Source organism: Triturus cristatus, chromosome 10 (genome assembly GCF_964204655.1).
Source record: "Triturus cristatus chromosome 10, aTriCri1.1, whole genome shotgun sequence".
NCBI lineage: Eukaryota > Metazoa > Chordata > Amphibia > Caudata > Salamandridae > Triturus > Triturus cristatus.
Genome location: NC_140593.1, coordinates 1142445902 through 1142467760, shown reverse-complemented (window position 1 = coordinate 1142467760; position 21859 = coordinate 1142445902). Strand labels below are relative to the sequence as shown.

General features: G+C 42.8%; 1 protein-coding gene across 1 annotated transcript in view; it reads right to left on the bottom strand.

Moving 5' to 3' along the window:
• The window catches only part of DCTN5 (dynactin subunit 5), a 64948-nt gene that overhangs the window by 21421 nt on the left and 21668 nt on the right, over window positions 1–21859 (bottom strand). The window contains exons 3-4 of the mRNA XM_085629484.1: window positions 16395–16513; window positions 703–814 (exon numbers count right to left, since the gene is read on the bottom strand). Coding sequence (XP_085485610.1) covers window positions 703–814; window positions 16395–16513 — 231 coding nt within the window. The remainder of the gene's footprint in view (window positions 1–702; window positions 815–16394; window positions 16514–21859) is intronic.

Sequence of the window (21859 nt, the reverse complement as noted above, 5' to 3'; positions counted from 1 at the left end):
TCTATTTTGCCTTTTCTGCTAGTTTTTCTGCCCTCTGTTTTGCCTTATCCAGCTTGCTTTTTTGCCGTTCTCTGCGCGTTTCTTCCCTCTACCTGCCGTTTCCTCAAGATTTGACTTTCCGAAGGAAACTCACACCCTAGAGCCCAGAGCCCCCGACGAGTGACAGTGCTGCGCTCTACAAATGCTGATTGATAACTTGGGATCCAGTTTGAAAACAAACTCCAGTACCATGTAGAACATCATAAGATAGTGCATTGTGCTAATGAAAACGTGAATTTTGTCACGGCTTAAATATCCTTCATCCAGATTATTACATTATTTGCACTATCTAAAAGTAGTTATGATATTGTGCTAGCACTGAGACCTGTGGTTGTTTCTGCCTCAATCTACAAACTACCACTTTAAGAAATATAAGGCCTCAAAGAAAAGAAGCACAGGCAAAGCCATTAGGTCTCAGCAATGCCCGAGCTATTGGCATTGTCAATGTGAATGTATTTTACCCATATTGTCTAGCAGTACATCTGCTGTTCAACTGTTTATTTCCTTTTTTAAGAGCTTGAGGTCTAGGGTGTCTGAAATGGCGGACAGATTCGAATGCAACAGTATGACTTGTGAAGATAATACTCAGTTTAAGTGAAGCACCAGTGAAGAAAGTACATTGTGGTATCCCAAAACCTATCAAGGGGTAAAAACATTACTTACAATGACACAGTTCTTTCCGATGTGGACGTAGGATCCAATCTGTGCGGCATTCACAACACAGTCTTCTTCAATAAAAACATGGTCCCCAATATGCAGCGGGAAGAAGGCCACCCTAAAGCAACACAAAATAAATATGAGACTATGGCAATAATGTTATTCAGTGAACAACAAAGTGACAGAATGAATGCTTGAATCAATACTAGACTTTAATACAGGCAGACTGATCGGTCCACATCTGTTCGCAGGATGACACATGAATAGGTAGTATTATGTCAGTTTGCATTCAACTTTTCTTATGTGAGGGGGAAAAGGGTGAGAGGTCCACATCAGTCAAGATATCAACCTAGAAATAGGAAGGGATAAGTCAACAAAGAACAGTTTCTTCTTATCGTTGCCATGATGAAGAGTTGCTAAGAGTGCTATATCTCTTACACTGGCTCAGAAGGTAGATATAAAGGCACTGAATTAATGGGTATGTTTAGTTGTAATCGATAAGACATGCCACTTATTTATTGATTATGTATTAACCACACATTCTCAGAGTATGTAATTGACGCGTATTTTTTAAACATCATAGATACCCCTGACGAAGGTCCAGGTGGACCGAAATGCATTGGGTGGATTTCTTGTGATCGAGGAACTCAGTTACAGTATATGCCTATGAATAGGCCTGGATGGGCAATTCTGGAGCAGTTAAAACGCAAAAAGCGATGTAACTATGTACCTTTGACGTGGCGAATAAGGATTGGACTACTTTTGAAATAAAATGGATGAATATTGATTTACTAGCTGAATACGTGGATTATTTAAAAACACAAATGTGAATGCAGCTGTGCAACTCTTTGACTCGCAGAAACGCCTGTCACCATTTCATGTTAACTTTTCCAATGCGCATACGGGACGGAGCGCATTCAGAGTGCATGCACGCTAAAACTGTTAAACTTGGACGAATAAGGACTGCATACAAAGGAAAGGTGTGCTTCAGGATTACAAACATTGTACATTATAGACAGAAGGCCATGGCCATTTAATCGGAGCATCTCGTTAAGGTATCACTCTTGAACAGATAGGAGGCTAATGCTTTACACACATTTCTGGCCTCAGTGTAGAGGGCGAACAGAGTCATTTACAGTCACATATTGCAGCCTCTATTAAGGTATACTCTCTGAGCGATAGAGGAGCTGGTTCAAAAATGATATGGAATCATGTGCCTCTGCCAGGAACAGACCTGCCAAACTAAGAATATGTTTTCATTGTGTGAGTGTACAGGGAGAAGGGGTGTGTGACTAACTAGGGGGAGAGGTCATGCCAAATTGGGCTCTGGAACCCCTGCTCTACCTTAACAGCCACTGGTCGTCTCCCCCACAGCATAAGAAGCTCATCTGGCACCAATCCCCATGGCCTGGGGAAGTTTTAAGTGGAGCCCTGCAGTGCAGAGCATTCCCCCCGATATGCAAACCCCTTCTGTGCAAGAGTTTCCAGCTCACTGTGTGGTTGTGCCTTTTTACTGTGTGGTTGTGTGATGAGACATGAAACCGTGTGGCACCTCATGAAGACATGTGGCACAAGGGAACACAGTGTAAAGTGGCAGACATGTGGAAGGATTGCATAAGTTGAAGTGGGAGATGGAAGGAGAGGAGTCTCTCCGGACTCCTTTCTACCTTGTTGAGACAGTGAAATATAAGAGGAAACATTCCCACACAATGCTGAGCCGTGGCACGGGAAAAGGCAAGGAAAGAGGTATTTATTTGCAATCAGGCGAATCCAACACCTGTAGGTAGAAGGTGAGCATTAGTCTAATATACACTCAAGTGCTGATATCAATGAAGAGTGTTGACACGTCAAGCTACACTTAACTGAACAGCCCCATTAGGGCCAAAACCGGTCCTGCGTTACTTGTGTTCTGTTTCAGGGAAGGACCCAACGTGGAAGTTCTTAATTTAGCACGATCAAGACTGTTGTGCATATGGCTCGGTCCACACTGAGATAGCATGATGGGCAAAAGAACGACAGGCCTGAATGCTACCTTGAGCAATTGCCAGTGGTTAGGCTTATTGCGAGCATCCTCTTATTACACTTTGAGTTTTGCACTTCAGCTGTAACATAAATAACTAAGATTACATAGAACCCAGATATTATTTATAGAGAGCTGTACCACAAAGGACTTGCAGGACTGTAGGTATATACATCACAAGAGACCAGAAAAAACAATTTCACACTTGATATTATGAGATTACTAAAATCTGTTTATGAAAACATCAGTTTTTGATCACCTGTCTAAGAAAGAAAGTGTTGCTGCTCACCTATTTCCCCAGCAAACTATTCCCCATGTATGGACCATACACTTCAAATGCTCTGCAGTTTAAGTAAGTGACCTTCCGGATTCTCCATTAGAGCATAGTTGTCTTTTCAAGAAGTGCCATTCATGAAACACTAGAGTTCAGATACGTAGGGCCTTCATGGTGTAGTGCTTTTTCCAGCATGGTAAATAAACATACCTGTGTGATCAGTATTAGTGGCAAAGATTTGCTGACATTTTGCAATCCTTAATTATTGGGGAGCGGCTACATAAAACAGTAACTGAAATTTGGTGATGAGAAGACATTACCATTTTGGCAACTTGATAACCGACAGCTGCAGGTCAGCTACCCTTAGTTCTGCAGATGAACTTATAGGGGTCTCTACTATACCCAAATTCTATCAGTCTACCTGTTAGTAGCCAAATGAAGAGATGTCCAACTTTCTTGATTGCATTATGCCCATGTGATCTTTGCAGTGCAAGTAGTGCAGGTATCCACACCTACAGCATGAAAATGATAGAAGTGACCACACACGATTGAAAATTGTTTCACTTCCAACACTTTACGTCGGATCACTAGCTGCTATGCTCCATCCCGGGAGCAGCTGTCTAGCTTTTGAAATCTCTTGCAGTAAAGAAAACTATCTAAAGAAAACCTATTTCACCAAAAATAGAAATTTTAATAATAAATGAGTTTAGCAGCCCTTAAAACTAGTTTCTGTGTGGTTTCTTTCCTTCTCTAGCCTAACCATCTCTCAACTTCTTCATTTCGAAACCCAATCCCGTTACTTACATATCTCAGGATTACTCTTACAAACGTATGACACCATTTGATGTAATTCAATTTTTGTAGTGTCTTACTTGCAAGACGAGACAATTATTGCCGAAGTTGCCTTTAAGTAAAGTGTCCATACGCCTAAGTTGTAAAGTAGCAAAATAAATAAAGTACATTTTTAAAAACCTCACATGGACCCAGAAGACCTACAAAGGCAGATCACAAATGAGGAACACACGCAGTGTGTCCTAGTTTCAAATCCTCATATTCTTTAGAGGATGACAGTAAATAAGGAGAGTTGCTGCTGCATCACCAAGAATCAATTGGACAGGCAATAAGAAATAGTGCTCAGAAACAAAATATTTCCATTTTAAAAGGGTCTACATTCTTTGTGCCATTATTGGTCAGCAGCGGTTTTGTTGCGAGGCGGAATAGCTGATTAGGTGACTTTTGTAAGCAGTGAAAAACGCCTGCTAATTACTTAAATACCTTCCTTTCAATGAGCTGAATTTTTGCACAATAGAGAAATGTAGGTTGGAGCCATGGTGCCCCTTCAGTACTCACGTTCCCTGCATTTAAGGGGCAGCGTGCTGCATGGTCCTCTCTTTAGAAGGAAAACCTACATTTAGAAGTGGGATAAATAATTGTTACCTAAAATGCCTTTGGAATTGAAGCATAAGGCCTTGTCCATTAAAAGAAAGTGTGTCACATTAATAATTACCACCCTAACCGGAAACATTTAGCCATGTGTCTTCATGGCACGTGGTGGGTGTCAGCACAGCCCAGAATACATGTGTGACATGTACAGGTGGCTGAGGGTCCAAGCGGCAAGCCAATTACTTAGCAGCAGACCAGTGTGACTTGCCAGTCACATGGCAATGGGTCCACATGGCCAAGTACACTGCAGAAGATGTAAATGCTGTACCACTCAAATGGCAACAGATGTTTGTGTTGAGTCAAATATACATCATTGATGTACGTGGTATGCCACCTGGAGGGCACTGGATTCACGTGACAAACCAATCAGAGAGCAGTGGGTCTGTGTCGTGCCACTCATAGGTCACCATACCCAATGCCATGAACCTCGCAGAGCACTGAGTGCACATTCCGAGTCAGCATTACTGTATCAATGTATAATGTCACTCACAAAGCACAAGGTCCTTGCAGTATGCAACTCATTTAACATACAACCCTTGTATGTGGGGAAGTTTGGACATTTCCATGGTGTAAGACCTTCAGACTGACCTGATGCAGCTCACATACACAAAACTTATCCACAAAAAATGGTCCACGTAAAGGACTCCTGTGAAGGAGACTGAATGGACCTTATCTGGGAGGGCAGGTAGAAGGTCTACCCCACAGGAGAACACTAAAAAAAAATTATGCAGCACTGGAACAGAATCAGGCTGCCACCGAAATCAGTCATCCCGCAGTATGGGCTGAAAGGATGGTAATCCTTATTCAGAATTGGGATGCACTTCAGATGCCCCATAGACATCCATCTCATAGCTCAAAACGGGAATTACAAACGTAATAGATTTACCTTTGTCCAACCCATTCTTCAAACCACAAGCATTGGTAAAATACAGATCTGTTTTTTTAAATAAGTTCACTAAAGCATGTACACTCATTAAGGATGTTGACCTGCACTGGTCTCCTTTTCTTTGAAATTGCTTCAACTATATCAATCAGGATTTGTAAAACAGGGCAAATCACCCGTAAGTATCTCTAGACGCTGTATTCAATTCTATATACCTTCTGGCCTTGGCACCATCATTGCTTGGCTGACCAAAATATAGCAATAGAGCTTCAAACTAGCGAGGCAGTCTCTATGATCAAGAGACACACCTCTGCCAAAAGTTGGATACCAGATGATATAAATGATCGAGAGAGCAACCTTGTTCTCACTACATGTTCCATCCAATGAGTGAGGTTGATTGTAATCCACGCTCTGCTCTAGGAATGTTCGGGTCGGATTGATTTCATGCACCGATTTCCTTCTTTCTTTTCTTCTGTGCTGCCTGTTATTAGACCCGCAGTTCTTGTGTGTGTGTATAGTTCAGTTATGGGGATGAGAATTTGGGCAGGTCTATAAATACTCTTCCCTTAGACCCTATTTTTCTAGTAATATTTTTGATGACCAAAATATATAGCAGGAATTACCACCATTAAGTCAAGGATAGCATTAAGCTGTGTAAGACACCATTATACCAGGCAAGGCCGACGTGTATATTTTCTGGACAGCACAAACCAAGGCAGAAGCAGAGGAATGTGAACAGTGTTCAAAAGCAAGATACGGTAAACAACAGAATGAAGTGGTAGCTGGTTAATAAGAACAACATTGGACTGTTAGAGCATTTTGATGTTTTGTTCTTTAAAGTGGTTTGTCTTCAGTTCTTTCCTAACTTGGACCATGGGTGGGGCACATCGGATGGATATGCTGCGGTGTATAGAGAGGGAGAATCCCTTTTACCTTTATTTTTGCACTTCTTTTCCAGTCTGATTGTGTCCTGACTGTGTGTGTCCGACAGCCATGAAGAGAGTGAGAGGTCAGCTAGATAGGCAGGGATGCAAGTCCTGAGTGCTTTGTAGATGATGCATCTAGTTTTTAAGATGGTGCAGCCTGGAGCCTGTTGAGTTCTAGATGGGTGGGAGTGAGGTCATATTTCTTAAGGCCATTGATACAGCATATGTGAGATGCTCCTAATGATGGCCAGTGTGGAATGTTGGAGGTTGTGGAGCAGGGTGCTGTCACCATTCAGATACGAGAGTATGACAGCTTGAAAGGTAGTTCTGAAGTTGTTTTCTTGAAAGAATGGCTTCACTTTCTTTAGTGGAGAGAGCTGGGTTCAGGCCATCTTGGTTTACTTGGCTATATAGTCCTAGGTTAGGGTCAATTTCCAAGATGAAACAGAGTGACACTGGGCACTAGGGGAAGTTTGGTTCAAATCCATCTGGGTTAATGTCCTTGAAGTTTGGACTAGATTTTGCTTGTTCTTTGGAGAACACCATGAATTCTCTTTTGGTGAGGTTAAGCTTCACCTGGACATCCAGGTCTGCATAAGGTGCACGCAATTATGCAGGGGCACCATTCTGACACAGATGCCTGTAATCTGTCAATAATACCAACATACTGCCATGATTTTCATCATGACACTGCTGGGTACCATCGTTCATGGGTACTTCCAATGTGCCAAAAATTATTACCACTCTCTCAGGAGCTAAGATAGGCACTATCTTACCATAGACTTCCACACTATGCCAGGAATTACCAGCATTATGTCAAGGTCAGAATTTGCCCATGGATGGCATGATCCTAACATTTGCCACAAATATCCCCAAAAATTCCACCAGTAGCACTATGGCTGGCCATCTGTCACACAATGCCACAATTATGCCAGGAACAGCATTTTATCAGGTCCAAGACATGATGTCGTGGATGCCTACAAGTTGCCCAGAATTGCCAACACTACACCAGGGCTCCCTCCCTCTCTCTGTTCCAACTGTTGCTCTGGCCTGCCTCAATTTCTTGGACTTCCCAGAGGTTGGTAGAATGTGTAAAGGTGAGAAACTGGTGAGGTTGGAGCCAAGGACAGATCCTTTTTGGAGGCTAGGGGTGTGGGAGACGCACCAGTGATACAAGAGCATGGATAGAACGCATGGGTCGGTTGCGAAATTTGCAGCTCTCAAGGGGCTGGGATGAGTTTGGATTGGTCAGATTGTAGTATCATGATGTGGGAGGGAGGAAAGCCAGAGGTGGCAGCTAGGTTGTGGCATTTGGCACTTTCTGGGACAAAGGGCAGACAGGCTGTGGCAGTGTGTTCTTTTTGCAGGACCAAGGGGCTAGTGGGTTATTTGTGCAAGCGGGAGCTCACTGGGGTTAAAAGGTTGGAGCAGAGGTTTGGCGCTTCTCTCAGGAGGGTGTTTTTTTCTTCTCATACTTGGCAATATAATTTCCGTTTGTCTGGCAAAGAGTTTCAACTGTGTCATGGGGCAGTCTTTTTGGGTGCAAAACAACCTAATCAGGCCTCGTAAATCACGAAAATGTTATCAGAACTACAGGTCTAGTGACTTGAATAATCTACTTGATCTAGCTGTAATGTGCTTGCCCCATAAATTGGTCTCAAATTGTGTGATCCTAGGCAAATATGTTGCCTTTTTCTTCATTATCACATATGAGAATACCTTAAAATGGTAGTTCAGCAGGTCTGCTGTACAAAAACTTTTGTTTGATTTAATAGACTAAGCTTTTGCTCCATGTATTCTAAGAATCTAGCCCACATATAGGGTACACATAGACCCAGACATACCCCTTAATTCACTATGGCATGGTCATCGGGAGGACAGGAAAGTTTCTCAGATCATGTTTCAAACTCTCACTTTTAATAACTATATTACTAAAGAATGTTGTGATAGTGCACTCTCATTTCCAGACAGCGCATTTCTATTGTCATGGCCACAAACTTTCCCACTGACATGCAGTTTTATTGATAAAACTATATAGCATTCAAACATTGTGTGTAAACGGGGTTTCGGCGAATATGCATCATTTGCACATTGCCAAGTAAAGTGTTTTCATTTATTTTGATCGGAATAAAATCTTTGTTTCCATCACACATCAGAATTACAAAAAAAGCTTTCCAACTACTGAAATACATTTAGAAATATTTGTACAGTTCATTTACAAGCTCTATAAATGTTGCAATTTAGGAAAAAACATCTTACAACCCTTCATTTCACACTGCCTGTACCCCAAAATGATTGTCAAATAGTTCACTTTACGTTTCTTTCTTTGACTGCAAGTTACAGGATTTTGTAAAATCTAACCTCCAGGATACAACAAGCAGCAATTTGTAAGAAGACATAAGCTGACATTTGACCGTGGTCTTTGAACACAGCAAATGTGACAAGATAACAAGATTTAAAGGCACCTTAAAATCTCAACAGATGGCAGAACCATATCTCCTGCATGGCTAAGAGTGCCTGCTTACAGCTAAGGCATCTTTCGAGAATCAGGAACCTTGTACCTTCTGCCAAACTAGCGCCATGAAACCTTTCCGGTGTACGTGCGCTTTATAAATTCCCATTGACATGACATCCCTGCAGAAGACCTCAAATCTGTTGTCCAGGCCCTTGTGCTCTCCAGACTAAACTACGGAATTTCACTCCTTTCCAACATTCCCAAAGTTAACCTAGGTCTGCTACATGCGGCAGCCCGCTTTGTGACAGGACACAAGAAATTCGACCAAATCTCCCCCATAACAGGTTACAGAATCGCAAAATAGTGTTTGATACATGTAAAAAGCATTATTTGCTTTCTCAAACCCATTGTCTCTGGCAGAGGGTGCTTAATAGCAAAGTCTCTTTGGTGTTTTGCTGCCATCTAGTGAGAACACACTTTATTGCCATAACCAGTCACAAAGCTGAACATCTGCTACATCTACTAGGCTGTCCAAATCATGCTACAAGGGTAAGAAGTGATGGAGTGTGTAAACTGAAGCACGAAGAGGTGCAACACGCATTCCACAGGAGTAAAGTCAGTCACCTTACGAGCGTTCTACCTACTGCCCCACTTTCTTATCTGCGTACAGGTAGCACGCTCGACTGCATGCCGTTTCGTTTTCTCTCCAGACATACAAACAGAACACCTCATTACATATATCTGCCCTCTCTCCTTTCTTGTATTCTCTTAGAAGTAACTGGCTCTTCCCCTGCATCTTCCATCTTCCTAAGGACCAGTTACAGATCTCTCCTCTTCCACACTGCTGCAATGTTCCTCAAGACTCATGCATAAGATTATCTACCTTAAGGCAAGTTTTCTTTACTACCTTGCGGTCACTGAGCCTGCCTTTGATAGCAGATTCCCTCTGCACCTCAGAGCACCCACAACACTTTGCAGAATGCATGCTCCATCTTTCCGACCCCACCCCCACATAGCCCCCTGCTGAAACACACACACACACACACACACACACACACAAATTTGGATTCTATCCAAACATGAATTAGAAAGAAAGATCTGCTGGCAGTACACGGGATAAGACTGTATTCCAACCACCATCCAATCACGCCACTCGGCACAGACACAATTAGACTGAGGTTAATCTTCTCACGCCTCCAGTCAGTTTGTACATGATTGAATGATGACTTTTGATGAACAATGCGGTCCTCTTCACAAATTAACACACTCTTTAAACCAGGCTTTTCTCCAACGAGGAGCTTGTGAGCTACTGGTAGCACTTCTGGCCCCCGTATGTAGCTCTCCTGTGTGCAGCCCACCTTACTAAGCTGTAAGCTTTTGCTTGGTTGAATACATGTATACTAAAAATGAAAAGCGTGTATTCAAGATGAAAATATGTGGATTTTCAGAATTCATACGCTGATGTTTGGAGAAAAAGTGATTGAGTCTCCAAAATATTTGAAAACTGATGTTTGAGTGATAAATCATGCAGCGTTGGGGAGACTTATTTCTAATATTGCTGCCTTGGTGCAAGGGTGATTGCATTATCCATGTAGAGGCATTACACATTGACAAAGCCTTTTTGTTGTTCGACATTACATCTGGCAACTGTGCCTGATGCACTGAGGCGATCACCGCTGGTAATTGTGCATACGATGGCCAGTACTGCAATCTTGTCGGATGTGATCACTAGCAGCACTATCAAGATTAGTAGCTCGGGATAATTTTCATTGAACATAAGCAGCTTTTACTGAAGAAAAGGTTGGAGACCCCTGCTTTAGATGCTAATGGCAGACGTTTTACCATCAGCAAAAAAGAAGAATAATCACTCAGCTGGAAAACCCCAAAAAAGACCCACAATGAATCTCCTGATCTTGACCCCCGACACACAACACACCTTTGACAGCGCAAAAACTGGTCAAGGTCGACCAAATCATATCTTACAGCTACACTTCACCAAATTTGTTCCATAATTTGAAGTATAACTTCTCCCAGGGCAAGCGAGTCAAATCCTACATGTTAATAGGAGACGTAGCCAGCTTATGGCTTTTGCACCAGGGTACGGACAACTTAAGCAGAGCCTAGAGGCGGAGGCCTCCCCGCCAGTCAGTCTTTAGATGCATAGTGACCTCTAGCTGTTGTATGAGGTATCTGGAGTGCGAGCATACGTCCCTCTGCTTCCTTCTCTATGAATGGCCCGCCATCATGACATTGACAGAAGAAACCAAGCAGGTACTGGGCCACCCACTCAAATTCTAGCCTCAAACTGTAGCTGTTTATATGCAACATAGTTGCAACAGTAAAGACACATCCGTAAAAATCATTTCAAACCACCTATACTAATTAATTCACAGATTTTGCCACATTGGTACCCTTTAAACTGCTGCTCAACTACTCTACCCCTTATCGCAGACACCAGTCTTTGTGGTAATCTGTCAATCGAAGGGCAAGATTTACACTTCTCAGCCTGGTCTTGTAGCTATTCAAGGAACAGACTTGTTCTCCCTTGTTAACATTCCCTACCCCTGTTTTAGCTAGAACAGGGCACTCCATTATGAAAACATCACATTCGGTTTGTTCGTATATCTCCCTGCGCTGCATCTAATTTTCGAACCTTTCATCACTTAAACCCTCACAACTGGAACTCCACAATAGAATATATATGCTTCACCATCAATCAGTTTTACAGCTGCCTCGAAGCTTACTGCCCGAGCCTGGAACCTATGGCTGCGTTCAACCCGATCCCTACTAGCCCCTGCTGCAAGTATTGCTGTTTTTTCTTTTTACTGGCTTTCACAATTTGCAGAAGCGTGGATAGTTTATATGTAAGCTGCTCAGATGCTACAGAGCCTAATACACGCAATATAAAACCAAAAAATAATTAAATAAAAGCTCTTCAGAGATGTGCGGTCCATTTGAATTAAAAATCCAGCTTCTCCCCAATTCTGGACGGGAAACAGCCTTTACTCTGAAGTGTTTAGTTTGTATTACATTTTACACACATTTTTTACATCGTAAAGACTGTTGGCACGCTAGTCTTTACAATGCAAGACATAACCACGCATTTGAGGGTAATTAAAAAAGGGGGTTGGAGGGGTCTCCCCCCAAAATGATCAAATGTTCAAATAGTACCTAACCTGTAAGCGAAAAAGGCAAATTAATTAAATATATTAACATTTAATGTATACTTTTTGAACAGTGAGTGGCAGTGTTAGACTGTGACAGGATTTTTCAGGACCAGTAAACGTGGTAAAAGTAAGCATGGTAGTGGAATGCATTGTGAAGGGGTTTCTAATGTGAGTGGATGTAATGTGTGGTAGTGGTATGCGTTGTAAAATCGGCAATCTAAAGATGTGCGTGGTGAATTAAGGCCTGGTAATGTCATACAACTATTCTAGATATTAAGGCTATCAGGATCACCTTGACATTTTGCATTACTGAAGGATATTTTAGGTTTTGTGTTGTAGCCACCATTTCAACCTTAAATTAATTTCAAGTTTAGTTTTGGCACTGAATTTCATTTTTATATAGATAAATGGTTGTTTCATTTGATGTGCACATCATTCGGGTGGGATTTGTTTGTCAAGTAGGTATTCAGGACCATCACGCAGGAGTTTTTTTACTTAGGTACAGCATTTTAAAGTGTTTTCATTGAAGTTTGCAAAAGTCTATTTTTTTATCTTTGTGAATGGGATTAATTTGACTTTTTGAACACTCTATTATGGTTTCATAGATCGAGTCAGAGAGAAAAAGCATGTAACGTGTTCCTGCTTGATGGCGATGCTCCCTTCCATTCATTTTAATATACACTTATTTTACTTTACAGTTAAGTAGTTATTCAAATTGTAGAATTGTTGGTATACATATCATCTTGAGCCTAAGAAAATCACGGCTCAGGAATAACGTGTTTGTTGTAGTTTTTATAATGATGTGTGTATTATTTGTTTTTACAACAAAAAAAACTTCCACAACTGAGGCTTCTCAAATAGCTAGCCCTTAAAAGTTGTTCTCTCTCTGTGCTACTGTTCTAAAATACATTTTGCTTCATAATGATTAAGCAATTTGTTAAGGAACACCTTCAATTTATTTAATGGAGGACCTTCAATTTCTGGATTGGGAACTAAACCAGTGGGATTTGAACAAAATGGAAACAAAGTCTGTCCCATCATTTGGCAATCACAAATAGGGGACAAATGGTCAAAGTATGGAAGTAACAGAAGAAATTGCACAAAACTAGCTCTTTAGTTTTCCTGGATCAACCTCTGGCGTATTAAAAATAGCTGCCATATTTGTATTTATATAAAAATCCACTTTCAACTCCTGTACCTCAATCCTGTGACTTTTTAAGAACATGCCACTTTTTCAGTTATTTACAAACTCAGTCTTGCCTTCAGTGCTTAATTTGAGGCGGTGCTTTCCAGTGCTCAGCACCAGCACCTTATTGTCAGCACCAGGGCTATGACAGTCTGCCACATGGTGGCGCTGTCCTGCAAATTTAGGTATGAACACAACAACAGAGGGTTAATTATTCAATTTGCATTAATAATGACTAATAACTGCCTCCCAAGCCATTCTTCTGGCTTTGGGGGCCTGTAATAGTCCGACTTGTCTCACTTGTAGGAGTGTGCAGGTTAGTAGCTGTGTATGTACTGTCATTGGTAGAGCTGGCATGGGTTATGTGAGGTGCAAGCTGCAGTGGCCTCTCGACGACAGCCCCGGCACTTATCCTTTTACAAATTAAGCACTGCTTGCCTCTTAGGCACAAAAGACATTCTATGCCAGAACCGCAGCGGCTCTCCGGCTGATGAGGACAGAGCCTAATGATTATACGCCCCACAATCTAAGCAGCATGAGTCAGGTACTCACAGTGTCAAAAACAATCCTTCTTTCAGATGAACCGAAACAAAAGTACTACAGTGACATGAAACAGGTTTTAATGCATTTAGAAGTAAAACTTCTCACCCAACAATCAAGCACGCTCCACAACATTCCAGCACGCGCACTCACATAATCCGTCTGAAACACGACCACTCAGAACATAGGACATTTAGGGCTAGATGCTTAGTGTCATTACCAGAGTGTTTGAAAATGAAGACAATTCACTCATAGGCATTATTATGTAGAACAAGGAAAATGTGTCCTATTACGAAGTACAGATAACATAAGTATATTGTTGGTCTCATTGGACAAGTGATAATGTCATGTGGTATTATGTACATATTGGAAAGTATAATAATGGCTATGACCGGACCTCTTTCTCCCTTCACTATCCACAAATATGGGTCTCCTATATGAGGGAGCAGACAGACCCCAGGCTGGGGAACATCAGATCTAGGGAAAGAAAAATGACTGAGGGGTGCTTTGAAAGGTTGTGGTGGGGGTATGGAGGTCAAGAAATGAGAGAGGAGATATGAAGGTAGATCAACATAATGGGTAGAAGAGAAGATAAAATGGAAGAGAAGGAATGACGGAGGAGAACAGGGGCAGGTGTATGGAGAAGGAGAAAACGGGAGTTAAAGTGCAGATGGAAAGTAGATGAAAAAAAGAAGTTGAGAGAGCGTGACCAAGCAGGGAGATAAAGAAAAAAAAGAACGAGTAAAGAAGTATACATTCAAAAAGTAATTGATGTGAGAAAAAGCACTGTTTCAATTAATTGTTTTTATGTGTAATTAACTGGATCATTTATGCACTGTTGAATGTTGTTTCTTTCTATTTTAAAGTCTATTTTTTAACTGTTTTGCTTTTCTGGTTGTTGTACATACCGAATAAAGCTTGCTGAACTGAACTGAGTAAAGGAGTGAAACAGAAGAGGGGGCAGTCACAGAAGAAAACAGAAATGGCAAAAAAATTGGAGAACCAAGGGAAGAGACAATGAGTTAGATCAAACCATATGGAAGGAAGTGGAGGAAGAAATTGTGGTAGGGATAGAAATAATTAAACAATGATGGACTAAAGAATGAGAGGAGAGGTTAAGAGAATAAAATTTGAAGAGGGAGGGAGGAGGGAAAATAAGGGGCAAGCATGCTGTTAAGAGACAAGGACAGATCTAGGTGAGTGGGTGTGAGAAGAAGAGGAAGGGCAAGAAAAGGTAAGCGATTATGAGAAAGGACACAGTTAGAGAGAGAGGGGGATGATGCGAGGGAAAACAAGGACAGGGACAGAAGTGGTGGCATTGTCAGGTGCATGTTTGGGGTAAGTGAAACAGTCATTTAAGAGATTCTGCTCCAGGTCAGGTGTCCCTACACAGAGACAGTAGACTGGATGGTCCCCCACTAAAAATGCCTGCCCATGCTCATGACAGCTGCACGTTGGCAGCATATGGGGCGGGACTCTTGGAAGGAACAGGAGGAAGGGAGCCTTCAAGAGGCATGAACAGCTCTCAGGAGCTGCCCAATCAACCAGTTTAGTAATGAATCAGTGCCACATCTGGTCATAGCAATAGAGACTGAAAACTGTCAAATGTGGGTGAAAACATACATTTGAAATTGTACAGAGAGCAGCTTGCAAATGTGAGCAACACCTGCAGAATAAATCTTTGTTACCTTGGCCAAAGTAGCGTCCAGTTCATGCTTTGCATGCCTCTGGAGGGGGGCAGTGATGGCCAGGAGAGAAGCGGACACAGAGTAAAGTGCCCAGTACGGTGCCCGTGACTTAGTGAGACTCACAAGTAGCATGCGCATTTGGTCTTGTGAATGTCTTTATGGAATATCAGGTACAACTCGGTTTTTCAATACTTGTAGGTTTACTCAAAGCAATAAATTGAGGCCGAAAACTCTGTAGTCTGTGACATGCAGATATATACATCTACCCCTCCCTTACATCAGCCAAACACAGTTGACTAATGTCAAAAGTGCTAAAATAAAAATACTCACACCCATTGATCCCCTGCAAAGATGCGCTCTAAACATATTAAATAAAGGAAAGTGAATCTGGCCTGTTCAAGGCTAATATTTTGGTTTCAATTATGTTTTTCTGTCATCATCCAACATATTATGCTAAAACAATCCAAAGTCCACACAGTATTTTGAACCTCCATCCCCTGCCCACTCGGACTGGCAATTCCAGAGCCATGCAATCCACCTAACGTGCCTTTACAAGGCTAATATTTAAAATGAAAAAAGACACTCACTTATATACCAAAGTTCCTTTTTCTAAAGCACAAATTGAGAGACACACATTATTTAGGCATCACAATGCTTGCCCTGTACATAGAGAAAGTGGTCAGATAGCTGATTTCACCCCAACACCCTTGCTTTGCCCCCACTCCCACCTATTACCGCTCAATGCCACCAAAGAAAGTCCATACAAATTACATGTGGCTGATGGGCAATACGGGTAATAATACTGATGGTTAGGGAAGCAAAGCTTTTTATGCCTTACGGTCTACAACCCTGCTGAAAGAGTGCTACAACATTAGAGATAAAATGTGAAATACTTTTGAACATCATAGTTTTCTTTACATGTTTATCCTCCATTTTAGAACTCTGTAACCTGCATGGCTAGACCCTAACTAAATCGTCTTGTAGCTACCACTGGTGAACTAAGTTTGGAGAGTAGTGTGAAATTCACTACAAAACGCAGTTTCTGGAATCTTGTTCCACAAAACACAATTCTTATCAAAGTGATGTGTCCGGTGCAGAAGGCAGGGAGAAGCTTACCCCTTGCTGAACTTCTTAAATGGCGGCCGCACAACACTTCGGCTTTTGATAACACAGTGACGCCCGACTCGTACATTGGCAAGGTCACCCCTGATGATGCAGTCATTCATTACGATTGTCTAGGGGACAAAAGAAACAGTTAATCAAAGACATCAATGGGTTATCAGATCTTTCAACCCTTCTTGGATGCAACCTCTGGGCTTTAAATTAGCCAAACAAACACAGATGCTGTTGACCTGGTGATTTGAGAAGCTTACAGTTTGCATCAGATTTGTACACAAGTCTCTTTTAAAAAACAATCAATACATGGTCATATATTCCTGCAGTAAAAGTTGCAACCAGTGACATACTCCTTCCCTGTAAACTTGGTCTAGGTCTTTTACTGCAAGGACAGCACATGGCTTCAAATTAAATTTTATAAGGGCGCAAAACATTAGAGTTCTAAAAATATACATTTAGAAATGTCGAGCTAACACTTGCGGGAGGGATGGAATAAAACTTAATGAAAAACCTATTTAACTTCTTTTTATTTGCCCTAGATAGTATTCATACGTTTGGGGTGTACTTAAGGAGTTTAAAACAAGAATGCTTTGTGTTTTTTTCTTATAACATCGTGCACGTAAAACCTTAAAAAGGAAATCTAAATTGAAAATTTCGAATGATTTGCCATTTGTATGTTGCAGCGAAAGACTGTTTATTACAACACTGCAAATGAAAAATCTGGTTTCAGAAAATGTATAAATTACAACGTAACACAATAAAAGTCACTTAGAAATGACTGACAAAAAAGTACACAAAATAATGTATTGCAGGAGAGCACGAAACATGCATGCCAGAATGTAAAATTTCCTAGCTATTGTAACGGAAAGTTTCAATTCTACTAAGGACTTTGAGGCAAGGATTATGCATACTCTCTTCACTTTAATCGGAATAGCAGCCATTTTTTAACAACATACAGAAAACCTACTGATGCCTTGGAAATATTGAAACAGTTCACAAAGAACATCAATCAATCAATGAGAAATTAGCCCAAGCAACAGCCAATCAGGACTCCTCCAACGGCAACATAGTCCTTCACTTATATCCCCACATCCTCTTTTGTCGCGTGAGACAAGCTAACATCCCGCAGACAAGACTCTAGTTTATTAGCCTCCATCCCTGGGATACAAAAAAGAAGTAGTCACTCAAATTCTCCCCAACACAGTAAACAACTATAAAAGGAAGTAGCAAGAATGCAATGGCACGTAACTGTTATATTCAGGGTACCAAAGAATCATCGGAACCAACCAGGTACATTCAGAAAGCAACCATTTAGGTAGATTCACAATGAAACAAATAAATGCATCATACTTACTAATCACGGGGTTAGAGTCAGATCCTACGGAGGGATAATCCTCGCCTCGGACTCCTTAATAGAATTGAAACTTTGTTACAATAGGCTTGAAGTAAAACATCTTAAAGGTGGAATCCGAAGACCAGTTCGCCACGTTCATAATATCTTCTAAACGCACGCCGAGACTAAAGGCTTTTGAAGCCATAGGTCCAGGAGCGAGTGTGCCCAAAGAGCTTCAAATCAATGCCAGCTTCCTGCATTACCCACCTTATCCACCAAGCAATAGTAGGTTATGAGACAGCCTTATGTGGCTTTTTTTAAAAAGTGTTTTTATTGTTTAATAGAACTTTAGCACTCACAGTGATTGCAATAGTCTTACAAATAATACACATCAGCATATAAAGTAAAGTACAATTTTCGTATAGCTGCACCCCCTACACCTGATTATATATGTCCGTTCTGTCGCTGTTCTCGTAGCTCCATCTCCGAGGTGGCAGAGGCACATATCTCCCCCGATAAGTGTTCCATTTGCCCTACTTTTTGTCCCACTTCTTAGGGCACCCTCTGGATTTAAATACTTCTTTTTCAACGATCATGCATTTATTCAACTCCTTAGCCCACTCCCCGGTAGTCGGCACCTTGGCTACACCCCAATGCATTGCTATAGAGCGTTTTAGCAATGTGAAGCCCATGGTGACCTACTGCTGCTCGACACCAGGGAGGTCGGTAGCATCCCATATATTTAGGAGCCCCAATCTCAGTGTCAGTTGTATATTCTACCCAATGGCTCTGTGCATGCGTCATGTGGCTCCCTCCCACAGAGTCTGTATGTGTGGGCATTCCCATATTGTGTGATGGGAGGTGGCTTCCTCGGGTCACTGCCGCAAACAGAGTGCGTCCTGTTTGCGCCCAATCTTCCTAAGTGTGGCCCCAGTGAAATACAATCTGTGCAGTACCTTCAGTTGGAGGAGTCGAAATTTGAGAGGGATAGCTGCCTCCCTTGGGGACATGAGTGCAGATTGCCAATCTTCGTCATCAAGATGACCTATATCGGTTTGCCATTTGTCATGAAGGCTCCAAAGTGGGTCGGGCAGATTATTGCTTAACTTGCGATAAGTCAGTGATACTGCTTTTTCCGACAAGGGTTCAAAGAGTAAGCTATCCTCCAGGGTGAACGACTCCAGAACATCCCCAGTCTCAGGGAGCGCATTAGTGAGGGCGGGACGGATCTGTGGATAACGGAAGACCTCCTCCGCCGGCCAGGTCATAGTCTTTTTGCAGTTGTGTAAATGGTACCATTTTCCTGTTCATCGGTATCTCCACCATGGGTCACCTTTAGAAGGTGTCCCACAGGTCAAACACCGGTTGGTAACATAGTGTCCCCAATCTTTGGGTCGACCACAGCAGGACAGCCTGGGTTAGGGTGTCCCACCAGCCAAGTCTCCTGTTGGCTTGCCTCCAGATATCAATAGTTTGAGCCGTTGGGCCAAAGTATTGGCCCCTCTTGGCCTTGGAATACAGAGCCCCTAAATATCCCTCTCTCCTCATTTGGTATTTATACAAAAGACACCCTGGGTCTGTCCGGGGGCGATACAGCCAATGATTCACCACCAACAACTGTGAGGCCCAGTAATAGGAGGCGTACATCGGGGAGTGCAATACCCCCATCATACCAACTTCTGGTTAATTTAAGCAGGGCGATGCGGGCGCTCTCCTATCCCACAGCAGGGTCCTCACTTCATTCTCAACTTTCCTAAAGTAGGACTCCGGGATCTTATTCGGGCAGTTCGGTAATATATATAAAAACCGAGGGAGCGCAAGTATTTTGAAGAGAGCAGCTCAGCCCAGCAGGGATAGGGGCAGGGTCCTCCAGTGTTTAACATCATTCCGCAACCTATAGAGGAGTGTAGCCAGAATTTGTGTGTGGAAGATGTGCGGAGCCGGGGTCATATAGATTCCCAGATAACGAAACCCCTCCTCCGCCACCTTCACTTCGCAACCCGGTGGAAGTCTTGGGGCTGGCCCATGCAGTGTGAAGAGCAACGATTTAGACCAGTTAATCGAGTACCCGGAGTATCTCCCAAAGTTTGTAAAAATGTTCATGATTCTCTGTAGTGATTTTATGGGGGATGCGAGATATAGCAGGATATTGTCGGCATAGAGGGATATCCAATCTTCTTGTCCCTCGGCCCATTTCAAACCTCTTATGAGTACATCCCCTCTAATCCATGTCGCCAGTGGTTCTGGTATCCATGAGAAAAATCAATGGAGACAGGGGGGCAACCCTGTCTGGTGCCCCTCTTCAGTGGAAATATAAGGGATGTGAGATTATTAACTTTAATTTGGCCTTTAAGATCTGTATATTACAGCCTAATCCAGCCCAAGAATTTCGGGCCAAACCCCAAGAGCTGTAGCACCTCAAAGAGGTAGGGGCCATTCGATTGAATCGAACGCCATATTGGCGTCTAGAGATAATGCTATGGCGTCCTCTGCTATTACATGTGTGCGTCCGATCACATTATAAAGGCTGCGGAGATTAAGGGCCGTACTTCGGCCGCGCATAAAGCCAGACTGGTCGGCATGTACGAGCGAGGTAAGAAGAGGGGCCAACCGGGAAGCCAGCAATTTCGCTAGGATCATAGCCTCAATGTTGATTAAGGAAACCGGTCGATAGGACCAACAGCTGTCCCCAGGCTTCTCCGGTCTGCGGATTACGACAATGGACGCGAGCCTCTGATCCTCTGGCAAAACCCCTTTCTCATAGCTCTCATTGTACATTTCCCTCAAAAAGGGCGTGATTTGAAGAATTCAATAGGGATCCCGTTGTGGCCCTTTGCCTTCCCAGATTGTATGTTACCTATTGCTCTATGGATTTCCTCGTCTGTGATATCTTCCTCCAGCGAATCTCGGTCGCTGGGGAACAGGGTAGGCAAAGGTAAGTTCACCAGGAATTTACGAGAATCCTCTGCGGTGGCAGTGGCCGAGGGAGTATATACCTGTTCAAAATAGTCTGGGAAGGCTGCTGCGAAATCTTGCGGGTCTGAGAGAATCTGTGTGCTATTGATAGTTAACCGAGGGACCCATCACTCAGCCACCTCCCTCCTTTCCAACCAGGCAAGTAATTTTCCGGCTCTATCCCCCAGCTCATACAGTCTATGATGCGTCGCTAGCAACTTGGCTCCAGCCCTCTCATGAACCATAGCTTTATATTCAAGCTGTTTAACCTGTAGTGTATGCCTAGTGTACTCGTAGGGGACTGTATATGCTCCGCCTCAAGAGACTGGAGCTCAGTCTCCAACTGTACTACCTGCGACCGTCGTTTATTAATATATCCCACTTTGAGTGATAATGCCTGTCCACAGCTTTACAGGCCTCCCGTACTGTCTGGGACGATTCTACGGAGCCGACATTTTCTTTAAAATAGTATTTCGAGTGCACTCGCAGGCATTCTTTGATATCTGGGACCGTAAGTAGCCAGGATTGATTGATATAGTGTTTTTCTGGCGCCGATTATTGTAGGTGAATTCGGCCCAGACTGGGGAGTAATCCGAGATGCCCCGTGGCAGACATCGCGGATCCCTAAAACTCCCAATACTAGCCGAGTAAGTTAAGAGGTAGTCTATACGGGAGAGGCTGTTATGGGCGTTGGAGTAATGAGTGAATCATGCCAGGTCAGGATGGCAGTGGCGCCATACATCTGTGATGCCTATAGCGGTGAGAAACTCTGACGTGTGTATTGAGCCTTGACTGGGGACGTGCTGGTTGTCTGTCTATCTGATCATTTATCGTCATTTTAAAATCTCCCCATAGGATTAGTGTCCCAAGTGGGAGATGGAGCAGGACCTTTCCAAGGTCTGCCAGCGCTTCTTTACCTAGAGCTGGTGGGACGTAGAAAGAGATAATATTTATAGGCCTCCCCTCCCAGCTTGCCTCCAGAACCGCAAACCTACCCTGGGGGTCTGCCCACATGCATTGTGAAGTTAGTGCAAGATTTTTCTTGATTAAAATGCCCGTGCCCCTAGACCCCGAGGTGTATCCAGCATGGACCAGGAGTTGATGTCTCCAGCTTGTCAGGGCTTTGCAGTTGTTGCCCACCAAGTGTGTTTCCTGTAGGAGGACTATGTCGGGAGCC